Here is a 24,447-nt window from a genome sequence, read left to right as displayed (position 1 = left end):
CGTGTTCATATATATATATATATATATATATACATACATATTTACCACTGTAATGTAATAATAAAGAGACTGCATGAAACAGGCAGAGAGAATAGGAAATTGACCATGACACTGATGCACTTAAAATTGCATTTACACATGTTACAGATGAGCTGAACGCAGTGCTCTCTATAGGACAGTTCTTAATCAGGGCATCAAGCCAGCAGTTCAGCAACAGAGGCTCACTGGTGAGCGGCCTTCTGGCCCCTGCTAATCATTAACCTCACATTCTGCACACTCGATACATATGAAATTATGCGGGTGCGCTGGTGTAGCTGGAAGAAGGCCTCCCGGGTTAATGCACTCCGGGCCAGCTTTCAGCCCCCACCCTGGGGCACGAATCCTGGGTCATGCCAGCCTTAGTCCTGCCTGGCAGCGCGTGGTTGCTGGGATTAGGGGGTTGTTTACAAAACTAGTCTCTGCTGGGAGACAAGGGGTAGATTCATGAGAGAGTGATTAATTTATCGAAGGGGGGAGCGGGGGGAAAAATCCAGCAGCACTTGGGTAAGAACTGAGTCAGTGCATGGAACAGGACTTCTGTAAACAGCCACGTCACAACGGAAAGCCTTCAGTTAATGTTTACCGGTGACGAGCAGCTCCCACGGCCTCCTGCCCCCTGACACTGATCTAGGATCAGCTTACCCAACACAAAAAAATCATTATGAGATAACAGCCGAGGCTGGGCCAAGGCCAGTATACCAGGGTAGAGCCTACATCTGCCGGGGCAAGCAAAGGGTCATCAATCGCTTAACGGGCAGAACCGTCTCAACAGCATAAACGACTACAACCAATCACGTTTTACTGGTCAGGGGCAGAGCGTTTTTTTGATTGGTTAATATCAGTCAGGAAGAAGCAACAGAAGACAGCCGCACTTATTCATCTGTATATGAACCCACACGCTTTCCCGTCACTGATTTGCAGCAGAGCACTTCTGGATATCACTTTCACCGAACCACTGAACATCCTTCGCTGAAATGATATCCAATCAGGGTACTGATTGAAAGGGGGCCTTTTTCTAATGGTTTTGATTTCATGCCCCCAGGTCAGAAGAATCCAGTGCCAACTGGCGCTGCCTGGCTCAAAAGGGTTTGGCGAGACTGGTTACATTTGGTATTTAAATTTTTTTTCCCCCATGAATTTTTAACAGTGGCAGATTTTTAAAGTCGCAATGAGGAAATGGGCACATGCATGCTGTGACTCATCTGTCAACAGATGTCCAAACGATGGCATGTACAGCATACCGCAACGCATACACTTTCTGCAGCGTCTGCTTTGGCCAATCTGAATTCTCCAAGGATAAGAGCGTTGTATACCAGTAATGATTTTTTCACTTGTCAATTCGCAATCCACCTCAACCCCGCCCACGACCCACTAGAGCAGTTAACAACTGTGGGATGCGATCGCATGTGGCGTTGCCTGATTTGAGGATAGGGTCGGCTGAAAATAAGGGGTGGGGGGCGGGGGGGGAATAATTGATACTGGTAATTTTTTGTCTCTTTACTACATGTCGAACATCACAGCCACCCAACTACAATGAGGCATGAGAGGCCGTGGTGTATCGTGGTGTGTCGAGTGTGTGGGTGGGGGTGGGGGTGTCGGGTTCACGTAAATTTGTGGAGATTCATATTAAGGGCTGCGTCAGAAAAAGGTTAGGGAACCCCTGGGTTCCCGCTGGCACAGAGGCGGGGGGGGGCTTGCCTTCAGGTTCTGCCCGTCGAAGGGCAGCGAGCCGCTGACCAGCGTGTAGAGGATGACGCCCAGGCTCCAGATGTCCACCTCGGGCCCGTCGTACTTCTTGCCCTGGAAGAGCTCGGGCGCGGCGTAGGGGGGGCTCCCGCAGAACGTGTCCAGCTTGTTCCCCAGCGTGAACTCGTTGCTGAAGCCGAAGTCGGCGATCTTGATGTTGGAGTCGGCGTCCAGCAGAAGGTTCTCTGCCTGCGTTCCATCGAGGCAGGACAGGGTCAGGGGACGCTAGGCTAAGGCGGTTTCAGGCCTAGTCATTCTAATCAAACCGCTTTTGTTTGCAGCCAAACCTTGCGTGTTTATTATTTATTGAAAAGTAAAGTATGGCCCAATATAAGCGTAAATTAGTCTGAGGGTGTTTCTCTGTTCAGCAGGAAAGGCGCTTTAGGGGTACCGCCCTCTTTATGAGCCTGCAGCCTATCAGACAGAGGCTGCGAGGCTCAAACTGCTCAGTACCACATGGACAGGCACTGCCAATCACGCACAGTGTAAAATAAGGAAGCCTACACCCGTATGATCTCAAAGCACATCTTAATTTTTAATCCACATTATGATGATGACTATTAGAAAATTTAAAAGGGGACGTTCACCTTTTTTATATTCTTTTCAGTTTCAGATAGCTCAAATATTTTTAGTGTGCAATGAAGGATTTAAGTATCAGTTTTTATATTGTGCCAGTACTTTATTCCTTCTCAATTCTCATGCAGCGTAACCTCTTGACCTGTGTAGTAATGCTGATACAGGAAGCTTGCAGTCTCAGGTTGCAATATTAAACGCAATTTCTTGAAGAATAATTGGGTAATAAACACACACACAACATCGGCAGGCACAGTGTTGCGGTATAAGCTGCTTTAAAGTGACCTGAAGTATATTTGGTTTCTTAAGACCAGAATGACCTAATACCAGCCATTGTAAAGCTGGTAAGATTGTCATGAACTTCTGCAAATATCTGAAATATCCTTCAATGCATATAAAACTGTCTGGGCCAACTGAAAACATACACCAAAACTTAATATGAAAAACCCCAGAAAGTTAACTTTCCCCTGAAGTAATACGGCACTGAGACCTGTACATACTGATAACCTGTATGGACTTCCGCAGCAGCCACATACTCACCTTGAGGTCCCTGTGGACAATGTTTTTCTGGTGACAGTAATGGACGGCTGACACAATCTGTGGGACAGAGACCAACAGACAGACACGCACAGGCGGCGGTTAGCTTGGTGAAAAGGAACGATGTCTGCTATGTCCGTGCTTTGCGTCGCGTGGGGGCTCACCTGACGGAATTTGGCTCGTGCTTCTTTCTCCTTCATTCTCCCGTGAGACACGAGGTAGTCGAACACCTCACCTGGGAGAAAGAGACCGCATGAACTATGTCAACTCCCCACAGAGAGCTGCGCTCACAGAATTATCCTCAGACCTTTCAGCTTGGAATATCTGGATCTTATAGTGATCACTGCTGACTCAATACGAACCACTATCTCACCATAAAAAAATTACACCACTGCCTTTCATAGTAATAAGGTGAGTGAACATAATATACATTTTCGTTGAAGCAAATGGCTACACCAGTATCATAGGACTATCATAGGATTGTTATTTGTTTTTCCCCACTCAATGTCAGTCATCATAAAAATGCTCAGCCGGCATTGTGTGTATCTGTGTTTGTGTCTGTGCTTGTCTGCATGCATATGCGTGTGTGTGTGTGCATGCGCACGCTTGTGTGTGTGTGTTGGGACAGATTAAATATCTCCCTCATTAAAAGGCAGAAGAAGGAGGCTGAAAGTCAGGAGGCAGTCAGAGGATAAGGATAAAAACTGAGGCTACGCTTAATGAGAGGGGGGCGGAGAGGGCAGAGAGAGAGAGAGAGAGAGGGAGAGAGGGAGGGAGGGAGAGAGAGGGAGAGAGAGAGAGAGAGAGAGAGAGGGGGGGGAGGGAGAGAGAGAGAGAGAGAGAGAGAGAGAGAGAGAGAGAGAGAGAGAGAGAGAGAGCCTGTCTGAGGTGCATTGAGTCAGGCTCAAAGCCGGATGCCTGATTGATGTGACAGACACATGTGTATGTCTGTGTGCCCGAGCGTGTGTCAGTGCATGTACAAAAGTGAGTGTGTTAGTGTGCATCCATTCGTTTGAGCAGAAAAGGATAAAGGATATGCCTGTGTGTGCTCGTGTGTGTGTGTGTGTTTGTGTATCAAGCTGGAGGCAAATGCGTACAGAGGCAGAGAGAGAGGGAGAGGAGAGGGATGCAGATGTGCCAAGCCGTTTGGCGAGGGGGTGAGGGTGGGGTGGCACTTCAAAAGGGACACGAATAAGGAAGAATTAGCAAGGAAGGACACAACATGGGGACAGGGACCGAGACAGCAAGAGAGAGAGAGACTGAGGAAAAGAACAAGGGGTCACACCGATAGGAGAAAACAGAGAGGGATAAAGAAAAAGATTTATCGACAAGGACAGAAATCTCAAGACAGAAATGTCTTAACCCCATACCAGAGGCATGGGGGAGAACGCCAAGAGAAATAACATTAAACAACCCCAGGATGCTAAGGGAGAGGCAACGGACACTCTCCGTCTTGGCTTTTTAATGGTCTTGGGGCTAATCCTTTAGCCTGCTATTAACTAGCAGCCCAGTGCTTCATATGTCATAATCAAGTGGACTAGATCAAGTCGCAGGCCTCATAGTTTAGAAAGAGGAAGCGGAGCAAACCCGGCGTGCGTGCGTGCGTGCGTGCGGTTATACGCGCGGGTCTGGTGGCGGGAACGGCGGGTGAGGCCGCTCTCCCCCTCTGCTCGGCGAGCCGACGCAAACGAGGGCCGAGTCACGCGGCCTTTCGCCCGTCGCCTCGAGCGCTCCTCTGCCTCTCCGCGCGCTCGGCTGGCGGCCCGCCCAAACGCCACGCTTCGCCCGAGCGTGGCCGCGGGAACAGCGCGTTCTGTGTCAGGAGCGATCGGGCTCCTCTCTGGCAGAGCGCTGCCATTCGGCTCTGCTGCCTGAGCGGCTCTGTGGAAGCGCAGTACCGCTGCTTGGCCAGCAGGGGGCGGGCTGTCAGGACACACTGTGGGGATGTTTGACTGTGTTGTGGCGACCAGGCCCCACTGCTCAGCACAACAGTGACACAAGGAGAGGAAGGATAGCGCAACAGATATGTCAACATAACGTGTGTGTGTGTGTGTGTGTGTGTGTGTGTGTGTGTGTGCGTGCGCATGTGAACGTGCGTCTAAATGTGTGGTGTGTGTGCATGCACATGTATGTATGTATGCATATATGTATGTATGCGTGTATGTATGCATATATGTATGTATTTATACTGTATATGTATGTATGTAGTGCCTACAGAAGGGAACAAATCTATACCAGCTGCCTGATTGTTTTATAACCTTGAAAATTCTTTTCATTCGAACAAGACACTCTTGTCGAGGAGAGTCTGGAATCTTATCTCCTAAGCGGGTCACCTTATGGTCACAAACCGCTCACGGATTCTCAACAGATAGAAATGTCTGTATGGGGATATTTTGCAACAGGTCCATGAGTACAACAGCCCTAATTAGGTCCAGCCTGCATTTGTCCTTAGCATTCACTAATGGATTTTAGATAGCTGCTTACTTTTCGTTTCCAGCACAACACTGGGTGTTTGGCAGCCACTTCATTTAACAAAAATGTTGCTTAGGTAATGAAAAAGTGCACTTGCTAAACCGCATTACTTGAATTTTAGGTCAAGCCACTTTGCTCTTAGACTGAACAGGGTCCATTTGAATGTTTCCCCATAGGGTCCAGCGGCTAACTACCGCTGCAAACAAGCGTGCGCACGTCTACGCCTGATCTCAGATTTGGTGAACGCAGCTTCAAGGTCCCTGAGGGTGTGTTTAGTCACCAAACATGCTGGAAGAGGTTTACCAATGTAGTTTTTACCAAAGGACAAGCTGACCCTTTGCTTTGGGACAAAGAAATACCAAAAACATTTTAATTGCACTAAATGGTAAGTCAAGGATAATGCACAAATTTGCTTAAACAAACGTGCTACGTTAAAAATTCAACTTATGAGAGACATCGTGTTTGCCCCCAATGTTTTGAAAGCAGACATCTGTTTCTTTTGACGCACGTCACATGAAGCTTCTTACAAGCGCATTTGTGAGATTTATTTTTATTGTGTTATATCGAGCTCTTGTGTCATGACAATCCCAGAGGCGGTCAGGTCACCTAGACCCTTTATACTAATGAAAACCCAAAATATTTCAGCCAGCTTGAATAGGCTACTTCAGATTTTTCTTTTCTCCAAATTCGGAGCGCCCAATCATGTTTTGCAGGCCTCGTGGATGCGGTGTCTTCTGTTCATCAGCCAGAGTGCCGGCTGGAATGCGCTCCTCAGTAGCTCGCGCGGCCTGTCGCTGCTGCTTCTCAATCCGCCAGCTGGCCCGCACGACCACGCAGCGGCCGCGCTTCTTTAGAACACGCCGTCGGCGGACACATCCATTTACCGCCAAAAAATGGATTTTAGGGCGCGGCCCCCCTCTTTACGTGCATTCTAAACGCAGTACCAGAGCGGAGAGCGTGAGGGCGGAGAGACGGCACCCACCTCCGCTGGCGTACTCCATGATCAGGTAGAGTGTCTTGTCCGTCTCGATCACCTCAAATAGCTGAACTGTAGGACAGAGAGAGAGACGAACACATACACAAGATATTGAGCACCTGGGAATTCAGACCTATCTGTGTAGAAAAATAAAGACCATTTATTATTATTATTATTATTATTATTATTACTACCATAACATTACAAAACCCTTGTATAACCTGGTAGGTAAATTAGTGATAACCAACAAGTCACCATTAAAAAAACCAGGGAGCACAGAAGGAGGAAGTAGCAGAGGACTGGCATGCGAGTGAAGACCACCCTGTAAATGGCCACAGTTGACATAACCCAGAGCCTGCCGGTGAGCAGCCTGGGGATTGGCCCAATAGACAGACCAAAGCTGTGGAACAGCCAATGAAATGCCACCACTGACTGAAGCAATGAAAGTGCTGCATACAGTAGGCACTGCAGGTACAGCCAGGGCCATGCGCAGCTGAGTCTGCAGAAAGGAGTCTTCAGCGTGTTCACACTGGGCTGGGGCGAGTTGGGCAGCGATGGCGAACGCCAGGCCTGATTCAATCAGTTCAGTTCCATTTTATTTGCATAGCGCCTTTTCCAGAGACACTGACACAAAGACGCTTTATAGCGGATACAGAACAGAATACTGGGAAAAAACCAGGCCTGAACCCCCCCAAACACGACTTCACCTCAAGCCCTCAGAACACAAGCAGTACCCCCCCAGTGGAGAGAGACCCCCACACGGCCTTGTTGAGCCTGTCAGTTTGTCTGTCAGTCTGTCAGTCTGTCTGTCTGCAAACAGGCAGAGGCCTGGCGCACCAGCAAGGTCGGGACAGACACGGGAGACCAAGCGAGGGCAAACGTAGCGACCCGCGGCAGGCCTGCCCTTCCGCTGGGCCCCCGCCTCTCCGGCCCGAAAAGGCCAGGGGGGCGGAAGAGAAGCGTGGGAAGACCGCGCGGCCCGCGGCGGGAGCTGAACGCGCTTCACTGCCCAGGCGCCTTGGAGTGCAGCTCCACACACTGTCCCCATCACATTGCATCAGCTGCTGGATTCTGCAGTCTGGAACACTGCACTAGCCAGTCTAGACCGGAACAAAATGCACCGGCCAGTATAGACTGGAACAAAATACACTGGCTGATCTAGACTATAGTAATGCACTGGCTGATCTAGACTATAGCAATACACTGGCTGATCTAGACTATAGTAATGCACTGGCTGATCTAGACTATAGTAATGCACTGGCTGATCTAGACTATAGTAATGCACTGGCTGATCTAGACTATAGTAATGCACTGGCTAATCTATGCTATGTATGCACTGGCTGATCTAGACTATAGTAATGGACTGGCTGATCTAGACTATAGTAATGCACTGGCTGATCTAGACTATAGCAATGCACTGGCCAGTCTAGACCACAGCAATGTACTGGCTGATCTAGACTATAGCAATGCACTGGCTGATCTAGACTATAGCAATGCACTGGCCTGGTCTCCCCAGTCTTTCTGCAGACACACAGAGGAGAAAGGAGTTAAGGCCACGGCACTCACCTATGTTGGGGTGATTGAGGCCTTTCATGATCCGTACCTCTCGAAATAGCTAGAGAGAGAGACAAAGACAAGGTCAAACTGAGATCGCCATACCTCAAATATCAACCATACAGAACATTTCATTGCAGTATTCACCTCTTTATTTATTTATTTATTTTTTTTTACAAATCACATTATCCTTCTTCCAAATCCAGGTGAACATTAAGCCAAGACAATAAACATAGCTGAACAAAAATAGATTGAAAGACATCAAGAACAGATTGATATTAGATTTGTCCTCCACTCAATCATACAAACACTGAGTTCAGGAGAATCCACCCCCCCACAAATAATTGCAGGTTCCACTCCCCTGGGACCACATGACCAGACAGAGACTGCCACCTCCGAGCAGACCAACCCACTGTTTCGGCTTCCGCCACAGATCAAGAAGGGCTGATTCTTTTAGTTTTAGTTTTTCCTCCTTTCTAGAAATAGCAGGGGAAGATTACTGTGTGCTCTATGTGCCGGTGCGCTTCAACACCCCGGAGTTAGGGAGTGAGTCAGACACACGCTCGTCCCCCCCCCCCCTCGCCCGTGCCTCTCTCTCGTGCCCGTGCCTCTCTCTCCCGCTCGTCCCCCCCTCGTGCCGTGCTCCCGTGCCCCCTCTCGCCGTGCTCTCTCCCGCCTCGTCCCCCCTCCCCGTCCCTCTCGTGCCCGTGCCTCTCTCTCCCGCTCGTCCCCCCTCTCCTGCCCGTGCCTCTCTCTCCCGCTCGTCCACCCTCCGCTCGTCCCCCTCTCTCGTGCCCGTGCCCCTCTCTCCCGCTCGTCCCCCCCCTCCCTGCCTCGTGCCTCCTCTCTCCCGCTCGTCCCCCTCTCCTGCCGTGCCCCTCTCTCCTCGCTCCTCGTGCCGTCCTCTCTCCGCTCGTCCCCCTCGGCTCCTTCGCCAGCTCTCTCGTCTTGCTCGTGACATCTGCTGTAGCCGGGTAAGCCGGGCGGGGCGACGGAGCGCCGCGGTCGGGGGGAAATGGAGCCGCGCGTCTTGGGGGCCTCCGGCACGCGCGCCCAAACGCCTCTCAGAAACCAGGAGACGGCGGCAGAAAAAGGGGAAGCCATCTGGATGTCATAAGAGCCGGCTTTCACCGGCTCACGCGGGCAGGGGAACAGACGCAAACAGTGACAGGAAACAATGGCAGGAATGCGCGCGCGGCTGCATCGGAATGCTGCGTCGTTAAGCCCATTCTTCCAAAACACAAAAACCCAAAAAAACCTACCCCAGCACCGCTGAGCGAAAACACCCCTGCCCTGCCACTGTTCCCGGGACATTATATTCTGTGCACTCTCTTAATGAACATACATATATACGCACATACACACACATACACATATATAAACAAAACAGTAAAATAAGAAAACAGTAGACAAGGAATCATATGTCAATTAATATAAATATTGTTAATTAACCTAATAGAACAATATTGATTAATTAAATAAGGCAATATATTAATTGGCACAGCGTACACTTACTGTGCTTGATCACATAGGCCAAAAGCTCAAACAAGCACACGCGCGCACACACACATATACACACACACACACACACACACACGTGCGCACACTCACACATACACACACGCACACGCACTCACACGCACAAGCACACGCACACACACAGGACATCATCCAATCAGCCAGGGGAAAGATGCCTCCAACACAGCTCGAGAAATTTAAAGGAAAAGCAGAACATCATTTTTTTTTAGGTCAAAAGTGAGTAGAGGCAGTGCGGCTTGTGTACAGAAACGTGCACCGCAGTGTATGTTATACTCAGTGTTTGATTTTTCCATCTCAAATGCAGTCAGACAGAAAAAGGGGTGAACTCAGAGTGAAAGCATTAATGCGACAATGCGCACTGACACATTTTCAGTCTAAATACAAGTCTGGATAATGTAATAATAACCGATAATCAAATAATCTGTCATAACTTAAAAATTTATGAAGTACTAAAATCAAATAATACAATAAATTGTTGGATAGTGCAATAATGTATGTGCACAGATAAAGTAATAATGTAATTATTGCACTATTCTGTCGTTCTCGTGTGAAAAGGTGGGTAAAAAAATATCTATGAATAATTTAATAACACGGTCATGTAGCTTGATACAACTTATAAAAGGAAGTAAAAAAATCTTCTATACATATCAAATTCGTGATATCAAAATGATGCAAAGTTAAAACTCAACTTTCACCAGTATAGGCCATTGAAACTAAACAAGCTAAATTCCAAAACTATGCTATCAACAACATGTGCAATATTCACATATTAAAGTCAGTCAGTGAACAAATTAGCTATGCTTACTTGGGGAAAAACCGTTTCCTCTGAATTATTGTCTTTATATAAAAACTATAATTTTCCCATTTTTTCCCAGTGTTGTTTATTTTCTATATATTTTTTGGTGATCTTTAGCAAGGGAGACGTTTTTGAAGGCCACTGTAATTACAGTAGTCACTTTTCTGTTATGATAATCTTCTTTAGAAACTAAAAAGTGTGAGGTGACAGCTAAAGTCTAAAGTTATCCAGAACCAGTCTCGTAGATCACTCTACAAAACTGTTTTAAAGCTATGCAACAATATGCAGTTACCAAGGCATGAACATCCAAATTGAACCAAGAAAGAAAATCATGCTTACTGGCTACTCACAAGTAATACTTATTGCGGTGAATAAATCTCATCTTAGATACATCATAATGTTTGGGTTGATTTTCCTAATTTCACAGTCTACCTTTCTACATGGCGAGACTGAGGTCAGAAAGAAGCTCCAAGGAAGAAAATGATGAGGTCATGGCAAGGTCAGGGATTGTTTAGTGTAAACTTGTACTGAGGAAGAGATACATCATTCTAAATCATAGTTGGCTGGAGCTAAGAAGTATTCTTTTGGAGTCTGTGCAACATTTGGAATGAATACTTCGTGCAGCAATAATTTTTAAGCAACGAAGTTAGGAAGTGCAGCACTTGTCAAATCCTCAAATACAGCCTCAGTTTTGAGTGGTCAACTCTCAACCTCATCCCATCATGCTCCTTAGAAGCACTGTAAAATGCAAATTTCTGCTTGAACAATGCTCAAAAATATTTTTGACTACTCCCACAAATTTGTCAGCTTTGGAGAAATTGCTAGCCCAAATGCTAATTGCAACTGCCACAATGTGAACATTGCATTTTAAATGAACTGCATTTGGCACCATGCCTTTGAGGGTTTCATTGCATGCTTACAACACACGCACAAGCTTGCCTCACCCGAGACAAATGCAGTTACGATGGTGAAATCAACTTCTATTTCAATTTGATGTGAATGTTGTGTAACTTGCTGCATCAAGGTACACTCTGCTGGCAAGAGTAACTTCTAAATTGGATGCGATTGATTTTCCTTGCAGAACAAGCAAAAAGCGTAAAACCTAATCGCGTGTGCCAATGGACTCATCTGCGGCCATCTTTCATTAACGTAAGCAGGCTGCAGCATGTACTTTGGCTCAAGTTGAAATGCCCCTGCCATTTCCAACACGCCTATTTGAAAATTTGGGTAGTTTAGGATCGTCAGCTTTTTACAAGTAGAAATGTTAGCACTTAAAAATGCTTCCGTCAAATCTCGGATGACATCTGGCCACTGCTCAGTTATGGGCTTCTTCCCCCCACCGACAGAGGATTCGCCCTGGGTGTTCACTGCAGGCCTCGTTTGATGTTTTTGTCTGTAAACGCTGGTCTATTTTTCGTGCTTAGTTAAAAGGACTCATTGCAAACTCATTGCAAATTGGCTCCAGTGGGTGTTCAGTGTGCCAGGAGGGTACCGTTGTACCCGGTCGCTTACAGACTTCCTGTGTTTGACATTCCGTCCGTGCCACATTCTTTCCTGCCACCCGGTTGTAGACTAATATGTCAACCAATTGCTTTTATAAGAGTCACAATTGATCCCTAATTGCCTAATTAGTCAAGCAATTGTGACAATGCAATCCCTATAGCGACTTCAAAGGGATTTAGATGACACTGCAGATTGAAATCATTTTGGGAGCCCTAGATAAACTGATGTCCCTACTAAAAACCAATGGATAAAGTCATAAGTTCAAAGAAATAAATGACACTATCCAGAAAAGGTTATTACCTTATCTGTTAAACATGTGTTTTAACATAGCCAGCAAGTTACTGCATTATCTGGTTTTATTGCATCATATGTGCAAAAGCCTTTAAAATGTACCAGCCAAGTAGTAACAAGTTATAACATTATCCAGTGCGGTTTACATTAACCATTGTTAAATCGCATGACTTGCATAATAGGATCTTCTTGGCAGCAAAAGATTTACCTCAGAAGGTGAACTGCCCATTCAAGTTATCCTACTTGTCAGTTGTTCAGTATGGAATCTCATCACATCAAACGAGGCGTTCCCTGCTTTGGCAGTGAGCTCACGCTAGTGGGGTGGGGGGGTGGGGTGTGACGCCATAGCGGAATCCCCCAGGGGGAAAAGCAGATGTTCCTCCCTCACCAGTGTCACATCACAGTACCGCCAAGCAAAACAACAACTTATTTCGCTTCTGGCGAGCACTGGACACACCCACTAATAAAGTAATTGGATTCCGGAACATAGGCCCAATGAAGTTCCCTCACACTGCCAAGGAATTTAATGGGTCCAGAGTCACCTACTGAAAATGTAGGCCAGGTGAATTGCAAATATGCAGTTAGGTCCTCTGACGCAGAAGCAAATATTATCTTGCCATCCGCAGGGAACACAGCAGAACACGCGTGTATTTTTGAGAGCATTTTTTAACAGGCGGTAAATTTTATTCACCGCTTTACTATTATTAATTTTTCAACATCCAATTTGTTGTGGGACGTTTGCAGGGAGAAGCCGGTCTCAGCTGTGAATGCCGTAAAGTTTCACTGGCAGCGGAATACCTGCTGCTGCAGGGCGAGCGATGTGCAGGGCGTGCGCTCACAAAGCTTCCCCTCACTTCTCACACAGCGAATTGCACAGGTTACATAACGCTGCACATGTTTGACGGACTTAATCCCTCTGTCACAGACAGTGACAATGCGTGAATAATCTCTCCCCCCGCCACACGCGAGCGGCATCATCCATTTGCATGCAAATATGGCCCCAAGAAACGGCACCCATATGCACAAACATGCACACGCGCGCACACGCGCATGCACACACACAGACCCTTTGTGACCTGTCGAACTGAACTGACAGAGACAGGGAGCATCAGCTGTTCACCTGAGCTCTACAGATGATAATCAGATAAACCTTCCCCCAAGCCTCCCTCCCTCCATCTTTCACTCTCCCTGCATCTCTCCATCTCTCTCACATAAATGACTTCCTGGTTCATTCCCCAGGCAGTGCCCCACGTCACTGTTGCCATGGTGACCCAGGTATTAAGACCGGGCTCTTCTCTGGCCAGCCTGCGCCACACATTCCCTCAGGGAACCATGTCAAATCAGTCCCACAATCCCCTGCACATGGGAGCTCCGGGCAGAGGGCAACAGTGGAGCTGCCCGTATCCCACATACAACCCCCCCCCCCCACACACACATGCACATACACACACACGTACACGAACACATCCCCCCAGCCTCGCTTCCTGTTCCTGAAGGATGAATAAAAACAGCCCATTCTGCACCCTTCCCAGTTTCTCCCTGTATTTACGTGGAGCTTCATTAAGGAGAAACAGCCAATCACCACGGGCCGCCCCTGGGCCTCAGACAGCTTAATCCTGGTCCAATGTTCCCTGCCTGAACATAACAACCCCCCTCCCCCCGCCCAACGCTTAGTCATGTGACCTGTTCCACTGAGCCGACAGACAGCCTGGAATGTCAAGCCATGAACGGCGGTACATTCGAGCAGAAAATGAGACAGCCGAACCGTTTGAACCCGCTCCTGTGAGAGGCACGGGCGTCATCGGTGATAAACGCTGCAAAAACATGGGGGGGGGTTCATGCTTTGATGCCGCTCCCATTGTGATTCTCCTCAATCCACCTCCAACTAGTGAGCGCCCCCAAAACGGATCAGATGAGCAGGCTGCAGCTGCCCCCCGCCCCCCCATCTCTCCCCACAGCTTCCCTCCTCACAAAAACAGGCTGGATTATGCTAATGAGGGGCCCTTTCATGTTGCCCATTATGGCAAAGGCAGTCCCCGGGCCCTCTGAGGAGCCCAAGTGTGGCCTTGCTCCCCCAACAAGCCTCTTTCACAGGGCTTTTAAGGTCCCGCACCGTGTGTGGGTGGGTGGGTGGGGGGGGGGGGTCTGTGCAGTGCAACATCACTGTCACATCAGTCCGCCTCTTGACAGAAAGGGGTGGTAATGTTCCCTCAGCCGGGCCTGGTGGAATTACAGAATCCAGGACGGTAGATAGATAAGATTCTTTATTGTATACTTCTGGGGAAATTTGCCTTTGGCTTCATGGGTAAAAACAAGCAGTCAAACAATACAGGCCAGAAACATGTGTGTTCTACTCCCGACAGAGTTTAGATGCAAGACTCCCTGAATTGTGCCGGTCAAAATATCTGGCACAAAATGCGTTGTTTAATCTATGGGTTGTCCCAATAAAAATAATGTTAATAGCCCGGCAACTTCCCAAATGCATACATTTCCACTATCACATTATTATGAAAACTAAAAAGGCAAATCTCAATGACACAAACCTTAAGACACTGCCACAAGAACACAGATGGCAGAGAAGCTTTGTTTACTCATGCAGGTGCCAGTGAAATTTTATGCCTCTGATATTTGAGCATGGCTATGCTACAAGATGAAGGATGCTTCCATCATTCATATACAAGCTGTGTTGAGTGTCACTGCACTGAACCCAGGGCATTAGCAGGACAAGGCACCCAGCAACCTGAAGCATTAATGAACCAAAAAGCTCTTAGCAGCCAATCCCAACAGCTCTTTGCTGGCCCAATTCACTGTTCCCCTGGGACAAATCACAGCCTGGACCTGTCTGCAGGTCCTGAAAACTCAATTCAAATTCTGGTTATATTCCCCAGAAGTGACAACTGATTGTCTTATTAATATTTCTTTCAGGTTTTTAACCCAGCCATTAAATCGTAATAACCACTATTAGATTATTGTGACCTGTTCAGCAGACAAGAACAGGGTTGGCGCGTATCCTGTGCTCATTAACATTCATATTCGTAAGACACGTCATATGTAAACCATTTTGCATTTCTAGCTAGGTTAGAGCTGGTTAGAGCAGGTTATCCCATGCAGTATCCTTACACCACCAGACAAAATGAAAGAAAGCTACATACGTTACGCTTTACTATTGTATAGCTGATCCAGAACATCATTCAATGTGCAATAACGTAGAAACACTGAGCTATTGTGCACTAACATAAGACTCTAAAGCAGTCATAAATACCGGCCATTACACCCAAATTAATAAAATCTTCCAGAAGTCTACTTGAAGGCTATTTGATTGTCGCTATCTAACGGTAGGCCTACAGTACTTACCACTCCACTGTGCTCCGCTACAAGTTCTGGGTGAAAATGGGAACCGCAAATACTAACCGTACGGGTTCTAGAAATATATGCAGTGCCCGTGGGCTCCAGAAATAAAACTCACTTCTTGCAGGCCTCTTCATTTTTGGCGAAACAATATTTTCTTTTCTTCGCATCCAGAGAAGGGGCAATGCTACAGGCATTTTCAACTCGCATTACCCGCACAAGAGTGGCAAGAGCCTCATTTCCATATTACATGTAGAAAGGATTTCACTGGACCTAAGGTTTTTGTTACGTGACCAACACCCAGTTAACCCCCGTCCAAAGGGGAAAGCAAGCCGGCTCAGGCTTTTATACGTTATTCTTTTTTTTTGTTGCAAGAATCATTTAAAAATATTTCTTGGCCATTTGTGAATGCAAAAAGAGTATTAAAACAACACATCAGCAAAGAATTCACAGATCTCCGTTTCCTGGACTTCTAATGTGGCAAACAGGACCTGTGATTGTACAGTGTGACTAGTTTTCAGTTCCAAGGGACAGAGCGAGAGCCAGAGCATATCGGTCTTTTATAAGTATGACTCACTTCCTGTATCAGAGCATCATTAAGTTTCCCTCTCAGTCTCCTTCTGCCCCCTGAGATATCACACAAGGTGGCCCGTGGAGCTTACTGAGCATGTGCAGTAATGGGACTTGGGGAAGTTGGTTCTGGTTGGTTCAGAGATGTATCCAGGATGGAATCGGGGGGGGGGGGCATAGTTCCAGGACGATCACAAGGGGGGGAGGCTTCACAACAATTAACTGTCCAACTGAACAACTTCTCTGGGCTCCACAGAAATTGCAGAACATCAGCAGCCAAAAAATAGCATGTTACATCCAGATGTCTTTTTTACAAATGCATTTCTGGATGTACATAGTCAACAGAAAAAGCATTACACTGGGAAAAGAGAACTAAGAGGGTTTTAAATTTAAAGTGTATACATTTTGTATAAGATAAGATATTTTGTGGTGTTTTTCTGAGGCACAATGTGCATACAGCCGATTTCTACTACACCTTCTGGCTATAAGCCTCATGCACCAGTGGTAGGCCAACATTCAACCAGCTGTTGTAAAGTGAAGCAATTCCAGTTACTGACATCCAGATCTGCTAACAGGAGTGTCTGGAGGCAAACAAGCAGCCAGACTTCCCCTGGCGGCGTCGTTTGTGAGAGCCGCTGATCTACTGGGCGTTGGCCGCACGACTGTGCAAGGAAGGCCTGGCGTCCGACGGGAGAGACTCCGGGGACCGGACACAGCCGAATTAGCAGAGTGCCGGCGAGCAGCTTGCAAACACGGAGCGTCCGCGTGGTTCTTCAGGGGCCCGAGAGAGAGCGCGCCGCGCCAGGGGCCCGGCCCAGACAGATGGGCCCGGCAGGAGCAGCTAAAAGCCGCGGTTAGCGGAGCTGGAATGATGGGGAGGCGGAGGGGACGGTCTTTAGGATTTGGGAGGTTCCCTGCTGGGTTCTGCTCCAAAATCCCGCCGCTCTCCCAGCAGGCCTTGCTCCACGCAGAGCAGTCTCGCTGATCCTGTTCCGGCGGGACGTCCCAGCCCGAATTGTGCGCCAGCTCCCCTGCTCCTTCGCTTAACGAGGGGCAGAAGGGCACCCCGCCACGCTTCAACTGCAGGCCACCGGAGAGACACGCGGAACCGCGCGTGACCGCGAAATGCCCACCTTAACAACGAGTAACGTTGGGTCGACCGGGCGTCTACGTCAAGCGTCACAAATATTTAGATTTATTTAACCAAAGTCTCCAGGGTGGGACAGGAGAGGTTTGCAGGATGACTCGTCCACAGGACGCGGGCCACGGCGCGTGATCACGACCCCTTACAGCGCAGCGGCAAGGCAGTGGGTGCCATTGAGCACCACACACGTGTGAATCTGTTCTAGTCCCTGTGTCGGAGGGGGGGGGGAAACTAAATTTCCGAAATCGTTCTACTTCAGTCGGAGCGATTCACCTGGCACCCCGCTTACCCCCTTTCACTGCAACAACTGTGTGGGAAAGCACCACCCCCACCGGCCGCTTCCCACCCCCCGCCTGGTCTCTGCCTTTCTTCAGGTCTGTACCACTGCTATTCACAAAGCTACCCCCCTCCTGTCTCTACCCACACACAGGGCCCTCACACACACAGACACGCACTCCTTCGACCTCTTTCCAGCACAGTTTTTTGGTTCTCTTTGGTTTCGCTCACGTGGCTGGGCCCCTTTCTCAGGACTCCCTTACTCCACCGTGGCAGCCCCCTCAGCATGACCCCCACCACCGAACCCCAGCCCCTCCCCCTGAGGCCCCCGCCCCCCCTCCTGGTCAGTCGTCCCCATTGTTTGCCCGTACGGAATGCGGTCCCTAGTCGCTGGGGCATGAATGGGAGACACACAAGCCCCGCCCCATAAAGCCCACGCTGAATCGCTGAGCTTTCGGGCCTCGAGAGCAGCAGCTGAGTGGCTGCATGGTCCAGAACTTGCCCCCCAACTCCACCCCTCGCCAGGCAAAGACGTGGCATTGAGGGAGGTGGTGCCCAATTTAATCTCCAGACCTGGCTGAAGTAACTTTGTGCACAGCTTCAGGAGGTGAAGGGGGCTGGGGGTGGGGCAGCCGTGGCGGGGGTGGGGGCATTCGACATCGGCAATCGAGAATCCCGTAAAAGCATAGAGAGATTGAAAGGAGGAAGCAAACAAAGAAGGCAGCTGTTGGCCAACATGGCGCAACACGGGACCCGCTAGCTTAAGGCTACCGCCCGCCCCTTCGGATTAAGCAAACCCCATGCCACGAGGGTGGCACACGTGGGCGCACCACGCCAGTGTCGCGCAAGGTCGCGTCCTCCGCTGCCAGCCCAGACAGCCGCAGTCCGGCGACGCCGAGCGGTTTAAATAGCTGCCTTTGGCAACGCACCTCCTGTTCTCACAGCCTCCGCAGGGTCAGGGGCTTTGGTCCTCACTGTTTCACTGCCTAGTGTGGAGCACAAAATTCAGATTTTTTTAAATGTGAAAAATACGGGGCGTCTGAACAGGTGTGTGTCGCCTGGGGCGAAAGGGACCGTCCCGTGTCTGGATGAGGAGGCAGAAAGAGGGGGATGAGGGGAGAGGACTGAGTGGGGGGGGGGGGGGCTCTGCAGATGTAATTGCGCTCTGCAGTGTTTGGTGTCAGAGAGACCCTGATGAGTGAGAGCTGAGAGAGGTAGAGGTGGAGAAAGGGAGAAGAGAGAGAGAGAGAGAGGGGGGGAAGGAGAGAGAGAAATAGAGAAAGAGAAAGGGAAAAAGAAAAAAGGGGAGAGGGAAGGAAAGGGAGAGAGAAAGAGGGATAGAGAAAGGGGTAGAGGGAAGGAGAGGGGGAAAAGGAGAAAGACTGAGCGGGGAGGGAGTCACCTGGTGTGTCCGACTTGGGGAATAATGCTGACGGGACAATCGGCCAGTGTGCTTCCACTGCAGTGCACACTGCACCTCTGCAGGGATCGCCCCCGCCCCTCCCTCCCCCTCCCCCTCCCCCTCCCCCTGTCCCAACTAATGACAGAGCAGGGACACAGATCAATACCATGCCATTTCCACTTCTATTTATTTATTTGCATAAAAGTGTTTAAGAAGTACACTTCAAATTCTCCAACTTCCTACTGGAAATCCGGGCTAGGAATGAGAGGTGCCAAGTGCTCCAGGAGCATGATGTCATTGTTAGCTCGTTCTCACGTCGGAGGATCGAATGTCACGCCAGGCTTACACCGAGCCCCGCCCCATCTTATTGGAGGGCGAAGACAAGGCATCGTACTGCGCGCCGCACTGGAGTTCGAAAGCGTCCGCGATTTTCAATTTTCACACCTTCGTACCGTCACTGGAAAACACCACGCTTATGGAGGTATACCGTTTTCATAGTAATGCTGGCACAGCAACACGTTATCGGTTCCACCAAGTGTTCCCTATTCGCTGCATTTATACAACCTATATTAACGCAACCATTCAAAAACAAGGCTTGCTCTTGCAACGATGCAATCGGAGCGAAAACGTGGCCGCTGGTAGCTTGTTTACTGGTGCGTGACAGACAGCCGTACGTCAAGGCTAACCGACGCCCTCTCGCTCCACATGCCGTTCTCTTCCGCAGCGAACAGAAATGTTTGTGCTTGGCTGTCTCCCGGGTCTAGGCCACCTTTTCCCTTCCCCGATACACACTCTGGCTACACGTTCACCCCTTTCAGCGCAGCCCAATATCCTGACCAAGATCTACGCGCGCGGCTAGCAACATCAAACTTTTTAGCGAACGACTGGCCATGTCCGACTCCTTGATTGTTGCAAATTGGACGCTGCAGCGTAGTACTGTTTCCATAGAAACCCCCGCCATCACAATGAGACGTGGCTGCCAGTGGCCCAGTGCAATTAGTGAAAGGGACACACATTTTCCTACTACATGAAAAAATAAAATTACGTAGTTTCGAAATGCGGAATACTAAAATTTTACTTGAAATGCAGCAGACTGTGTTTCCTTTTGGGTCACAGGAAAGAAGGTCAAAATGCCAGATCGACCCACACTACTGGACATCTGGTGACCCAAGATGTCAATGGAACAAACAATGAAGCCTGGATACGTGGTTTAAACCATTTATTTTGTTGGCAGATCACCTCATTTAAACCTCCTGGTTTCCCTTCATAAGCCAACATGCTGTCACTCCGGAGCCGACGCCTTTTCTTTTCTTTTTTTCCTTTTTCGTTTCAGGCCTCCGTCCCGTCTCTCTGCTCCCATCTATCCCACAGATACTTCAAACAAACCTGTAACTGTAATTAGCCTGTGGCCTGGTTCCACAACATCACTTGTTGAGCTGTGTCATGTTGTTACAGCAGTGGCAGTGCTTTACCAAGAGCTAAGGAAAGTTTATTAATTAACAGACGCACTAACAGTTTGGACGGTACTGAAATAACATCAGCGGAATTGTTATACACGGTATTACCGGCCCAACCCTACACTGCGGCGATATCAAACCGAACTGCTCCGGGAGCAACGCATGCAGGCGCTCCTACCTTAAGCTGTTTTGCATAAAAACAGAAGGCATCACCTAATTATCATTTTTGTGAAGATGAGAACGCACAAACCGCAGGACACCATCGGGTGCCAGCAGACCAGGGGTGGGGTTGGGGTTGACGAGAGCGGAGCCGCTACGGCAGCTAACGGAAAAGCTCTCGGGGCGTGTTTTTGGCTGAGCCTCTCGCCGCGCACGCCCTTACGCCGCCGGGCTGCCGCACGCGCGCCCTCGCCGCGATCACAGCGGGATCCAGCGAAAATGGAAAAACAGGCCCACTTAGGGTCGGGGTAATGGATATCGACCCGGTCAGAAGAGGACGGGGGGGACGCTCTGGCGTTTACGTAAGACCCGGGCGCAATAGCCCGTGGCTTCGGGCGCCAAGTCGGGCCTTCGAGCTTCAAACGCCCCCCAATGCCGTATGAAGGAGGAACATTCCGGAAGGCTTTGTCCACATATTGCAAAGTGCAACAAGCGAGCGCATTTTTACGCACTTCATACAGCGGCGCTGTTCAACTGGGGGCCAGGGAGCCAAATGCAGCCCTCCACAGCCCCCGCCCAGCTCTCTGTGCTTTAATAAGCAGGAAAAAATATTCAAATGCATCAGAAATTGTGACTCTGTCCAGGTCGGTGTTTGCAGTGTCAACAGGCTATAACTATGCCAGCCATATTTTCCAGAAAGCATTCTTGGCCGTAATAACTGTGACTACTTTGTGCTCCTGAAGGGCAGCAGAAGACAAAATGGAGCTTGTTTGTTTCATGTTAACTAGCTTCTGCTCAGTTTGCAAAACAAAAACCTGACAACTCCATCAGCTTCTGCCCCCTTTCTGCCTAAGTACGACTGATCACTCATTTTAAATTTTGTCTAAGACTGAGAGTTTTAACAAATGTGAAAACCAAGTGAGGAGGGGAAGGTAACCTCATGCTACTGCTTATTTCCATAAATCAACTTCAGCTGCAGATCAGCTGGCTGAGTGACGGACCGCTATTCCATCGGACCGACCGCTGATCTGTGCACGTCAGGGCGGGTCTCAGTCTAAATGGCTCTAAGGGCTGTGAACTCACACGGCTTTAACTTCACCTGAGCACATCCCCGTAGGTCTTACCTGCCAGGCCAGTTTGCACACACAGGTAAAAAAAAATAAATAAACAGGCACAGAGGCCGTTATGCTACTTTGTACGGTGCATCAAAGAGATATGAGACTTCCACTCATCCTTCCTTGGTGAAACGGGATACTTTTAATGTTCATAATGCCTGAATTCAAGTGGAGCAAATTTTGTACATACGACGCAGGCTGCTGTTCTTTGCACTCTAATGATTTCACACAAAATGAGCGATTGAGTAACACCAACAGTACTACTGCAGGTCATCTTATAGAGAGTACCAGACGACTTGGGGGATTTAAGAACAGCAGGAAGTGCAAAGACCCTCCCGGTGTCGATGAAACGGCGAGCGACGCAGCAGAACAGCGCAGGAGCGAGGCTTCACGAGCAGAGCTCAAAGTTTCTGCCCTCAGTCGGAGGCGCGTGACGTCTCACTGATTGCGCGCGTTCCAGCACTGCACGGGGCCTCCGTCTGTGGAGTGAACCATTAACCGCCCTGCTCCACCCGCCTCCCGCCGTCCGAGGGCCGAACAATGACCCGGCTTGTTGGGAAAAAAAACACGTCGTGTCCCTAACCTGCAGCAAGATGGCCTCCTCTTACGCTTGCTTTGCTTCATGTTTGTACACTAAATAAAACATAATAAATAAAGTAACCCTACGCTTGTCTCACGTTCATAAAACTGAACTGCACTGTAGGAACAAAATGGAGAAAAAAAAATCCTGAGTGATGCTAACGCTAAGCTTTAGCCAGGGCTGCTGGCCACGCCCAGCGCTGGCTGGGAATCATGGCACTGCACTGAGAACGAGCGCCTCTGGATGCGCCACACGGCAGCTGCGTCTCAGATGCACTACTGCACACGGAGGCTTCCGCTGGTCCAGAATGAAAATGCGAGAGCGGGGACTCACCTTCTGTAGGCTGGTTGGATTCAGCTGAGTTTTGTCAATTATTTTTATTGCAACCTAAAATAAAAATATAATTCACGTGAGATACTGCCACAGACACTGCAGACTGACACAAAATGATACAATATATTTGTACTACTATGGTGCTATGAAATGCATAAAATGCAACCCCCTGCCCCCACCCCCGCTGCCCGCTCCATTCTCAGTATGACCCCATCTCTCCGGGTACCAGCGCCAACCCCCCAATTTCCCACCTAATCTCACCCTATAGCCCAAGCCCAACAACCCCAAAACGTGCTAAGGCCCCCAGCCTTACCCTACAAATAAAGCCTCACCCCCCACCCCCCTGCGCCCGCCCGCCCCCAGCCCATTCTCACCTCCCTGCCCGTCAGGATGTGGCGTGCCAGCTTGACCTTGGCGAAGTTGCCCTTGCCGATGGTCTTGAGCAGCCGGTAGTTGCCGATGTGCGGCTGCTCGTCGGTGCAGGAGGCGATGGAGTTCCGGCAGCGGGCCCCGAGCGAGCGGCTGGACCAGCCCGAGCCCTTCTCCGAGCGGCTGCCCGTGAGAGAGGCATGCTGGGAAGGGAGAGAGGGGGGAGAGGGACCGTGAGCCCAACAACGCACAAAGAACGCAGAGACTCGCAAAGGTCTTCACCTCACACCAGAGACACACCCGAGAAACACAATTCAGCATTTATACTTGAGGTACTTGGCAGATGCTTTTTGCCCTACAACACCCAGTTCCTTATATGACACACACACCTGTGCTTAAATGCTCACCTTACAGACATTGCTATTTACAATTCACACTTAAGGCATTCGGCTGATACTTCTAAACCAACGAGTCTCACAAAATGCGCACTGAACACGGTAAGCAAGCGACGCTGCAGCTACAGATGAGAAAAGTTAGTCTAATCAGCGCTGCAGGGGCGAGGCGTCAGTCCTTCCATTAGTCCTTCATGAACATAAAACACAGCCCGGCTTCATGCTTCAGCTGCGAGCAGCTCGATGAGCGAGCCATAAACCGGGAAAAACGTCCACACAGCTAAAAGCACCGCGGGCTCCATTTCCAGAGGACCCTGCGTAATGGAACAGCAGACTGGTCAGGGAGCGGAGGGGCTGGAGCTGCGGCTGGCAGGGTAACAGAGGACCCAGATTTACCGCGCTGCAGGCCCGCCGGCGCGCGGGCCCCCGAAGCGACTGCCGAACGGGGGCTGAGGTCAGCCGTGAGAAACGCGGCGGCGGAGGTCGGGCGCCGCTCGCTGCACACGGCGCGCTTTCCGCTCACACTCACGCAACCTCACACTGCAAGCATAGCGTGCGCTGCACCAAACACAGGGTGCATGCATGTGAGTACCGGACCGCTGAGTTTAGATTCCCCGTAGGGACGTGTGTGAGGAATACGGTTTAACCAGGCCTGGGCTACGGTCTGTACGGCAGGGCTGGCTAAGCTGGCTCCAGGAGATCCACTGTCCTGCAGCTTTCAGTCCAACCCTCGCAAAACACACCTCATTCAACACCTACAGATCTGCTTGAGCTGCTAATTAGCAGGATCGGGTATGCCAAATTAGGGTTGAAATGAAAGCCTACAGGATAGTAAATCTCCAGGAACTGTCAGCTGTAAGGACTGTGAATGCTGGAGGTGTGGTCAGACCCCCCCCCCCGCTTGTCGCTGAGCCCATCGGTCCTGGTGTCTTAATGAGCCGTTCTGCCATGCAAAGGCGAAACCACCCGCCAAAACCATGCTTCAGCAGAACTGGCCGTACGGGTTGGCTGACGGTCATGGGGGCGGGGCTTGCGTGCCCTGGGCACGTGTGCGAGATCCAGCGATCTTAGATGGTATCACAAGGCCTCGCGCTCCCCCCCCCCCCCCCCCCGCCCCCTCCGGGGCGCAGCTCAGGGCAGGTCGGCCCGGGGTTGCCGGGCCGGTCTCCGCATGACGTGGGCGTGGCTGAGAGAGCCCTGGCAGGCGGTGACGCAGAGCCGGTCCACCTCAGGGTCACGCCGGAGATAATGAGCTACCGCAGGAATGAGGCTCCAC

At 49.7% G+C, this 24,447-nt stretch overlaps 1 protein-coding gene across 5 annotated transcripts in view; it reads right to left on the bottom strand.

Annotated features, from left to right (window-relative positions):
* Positions 1 to 24,447, bottom strand: part of mark4b (MAP/microtubule affinity-regulating kinase 4b) — a 59,705-nt gene that overhangs the window by 19,498 nt on the left and 15,760 nt on the right. For all 5 annotated transcript variants that reach the window (XM_064303524.1, XM_064303523.1, XM_064303525.1 and 2 more), the window contains exons 2-8: positions 22,785 to 22,982; positions 22,411 to 22,464; positions 7,910 to 7,958; positions 6,350 to 6,415; positions 3,060 to 3,130; positions 2,899 to 2,955; positions 1,744 to 1,974 (exon numbers count right to left, since the gene is read on the bottom strand). In XM_064303524.1, the coding sequence (XP_064159594.1) occupies positions 1,744 to 1,974; positions 2,899 to 2,955; positions 3,060 to 3,130; positions 6,350 to 6,415; positions 7,910 to 7,958; positions 22,411 to 22,464; positions 22,785 to 22,982 (726 nt within the window). The remainder of the gene's footprint in view (positions 1 to 1,743; positions 1,975 to 2,898; positions 2,956 to 3,059; positions 3,131 to 6,349; positions 6,416 to 7,909; positions 7,959 to 22,410; positions 22,465 to 22,784; positions 22,983 to 24,447) is intronic.

Source organism: Anguilla rostrata, chromosome 12 (assembly GCF_018555375.3).
Source record: "Anguilla rostrata isolate EN2019 chromosome 12, ASM1855537v3, whole genome shotgun sequence".
Taxonomy (NCBI): domain Eukaryota; kingdom Metazoa; phylum Chordata; class Actinopteri; order Anguilliformes; family Anguillidae; genus Anguilla; species Anguilla rostrata.
Note: the sequence above shows the minus strand (reverse complement) of the source record. Positions and strands in the feature narration are given on the sequence as shown.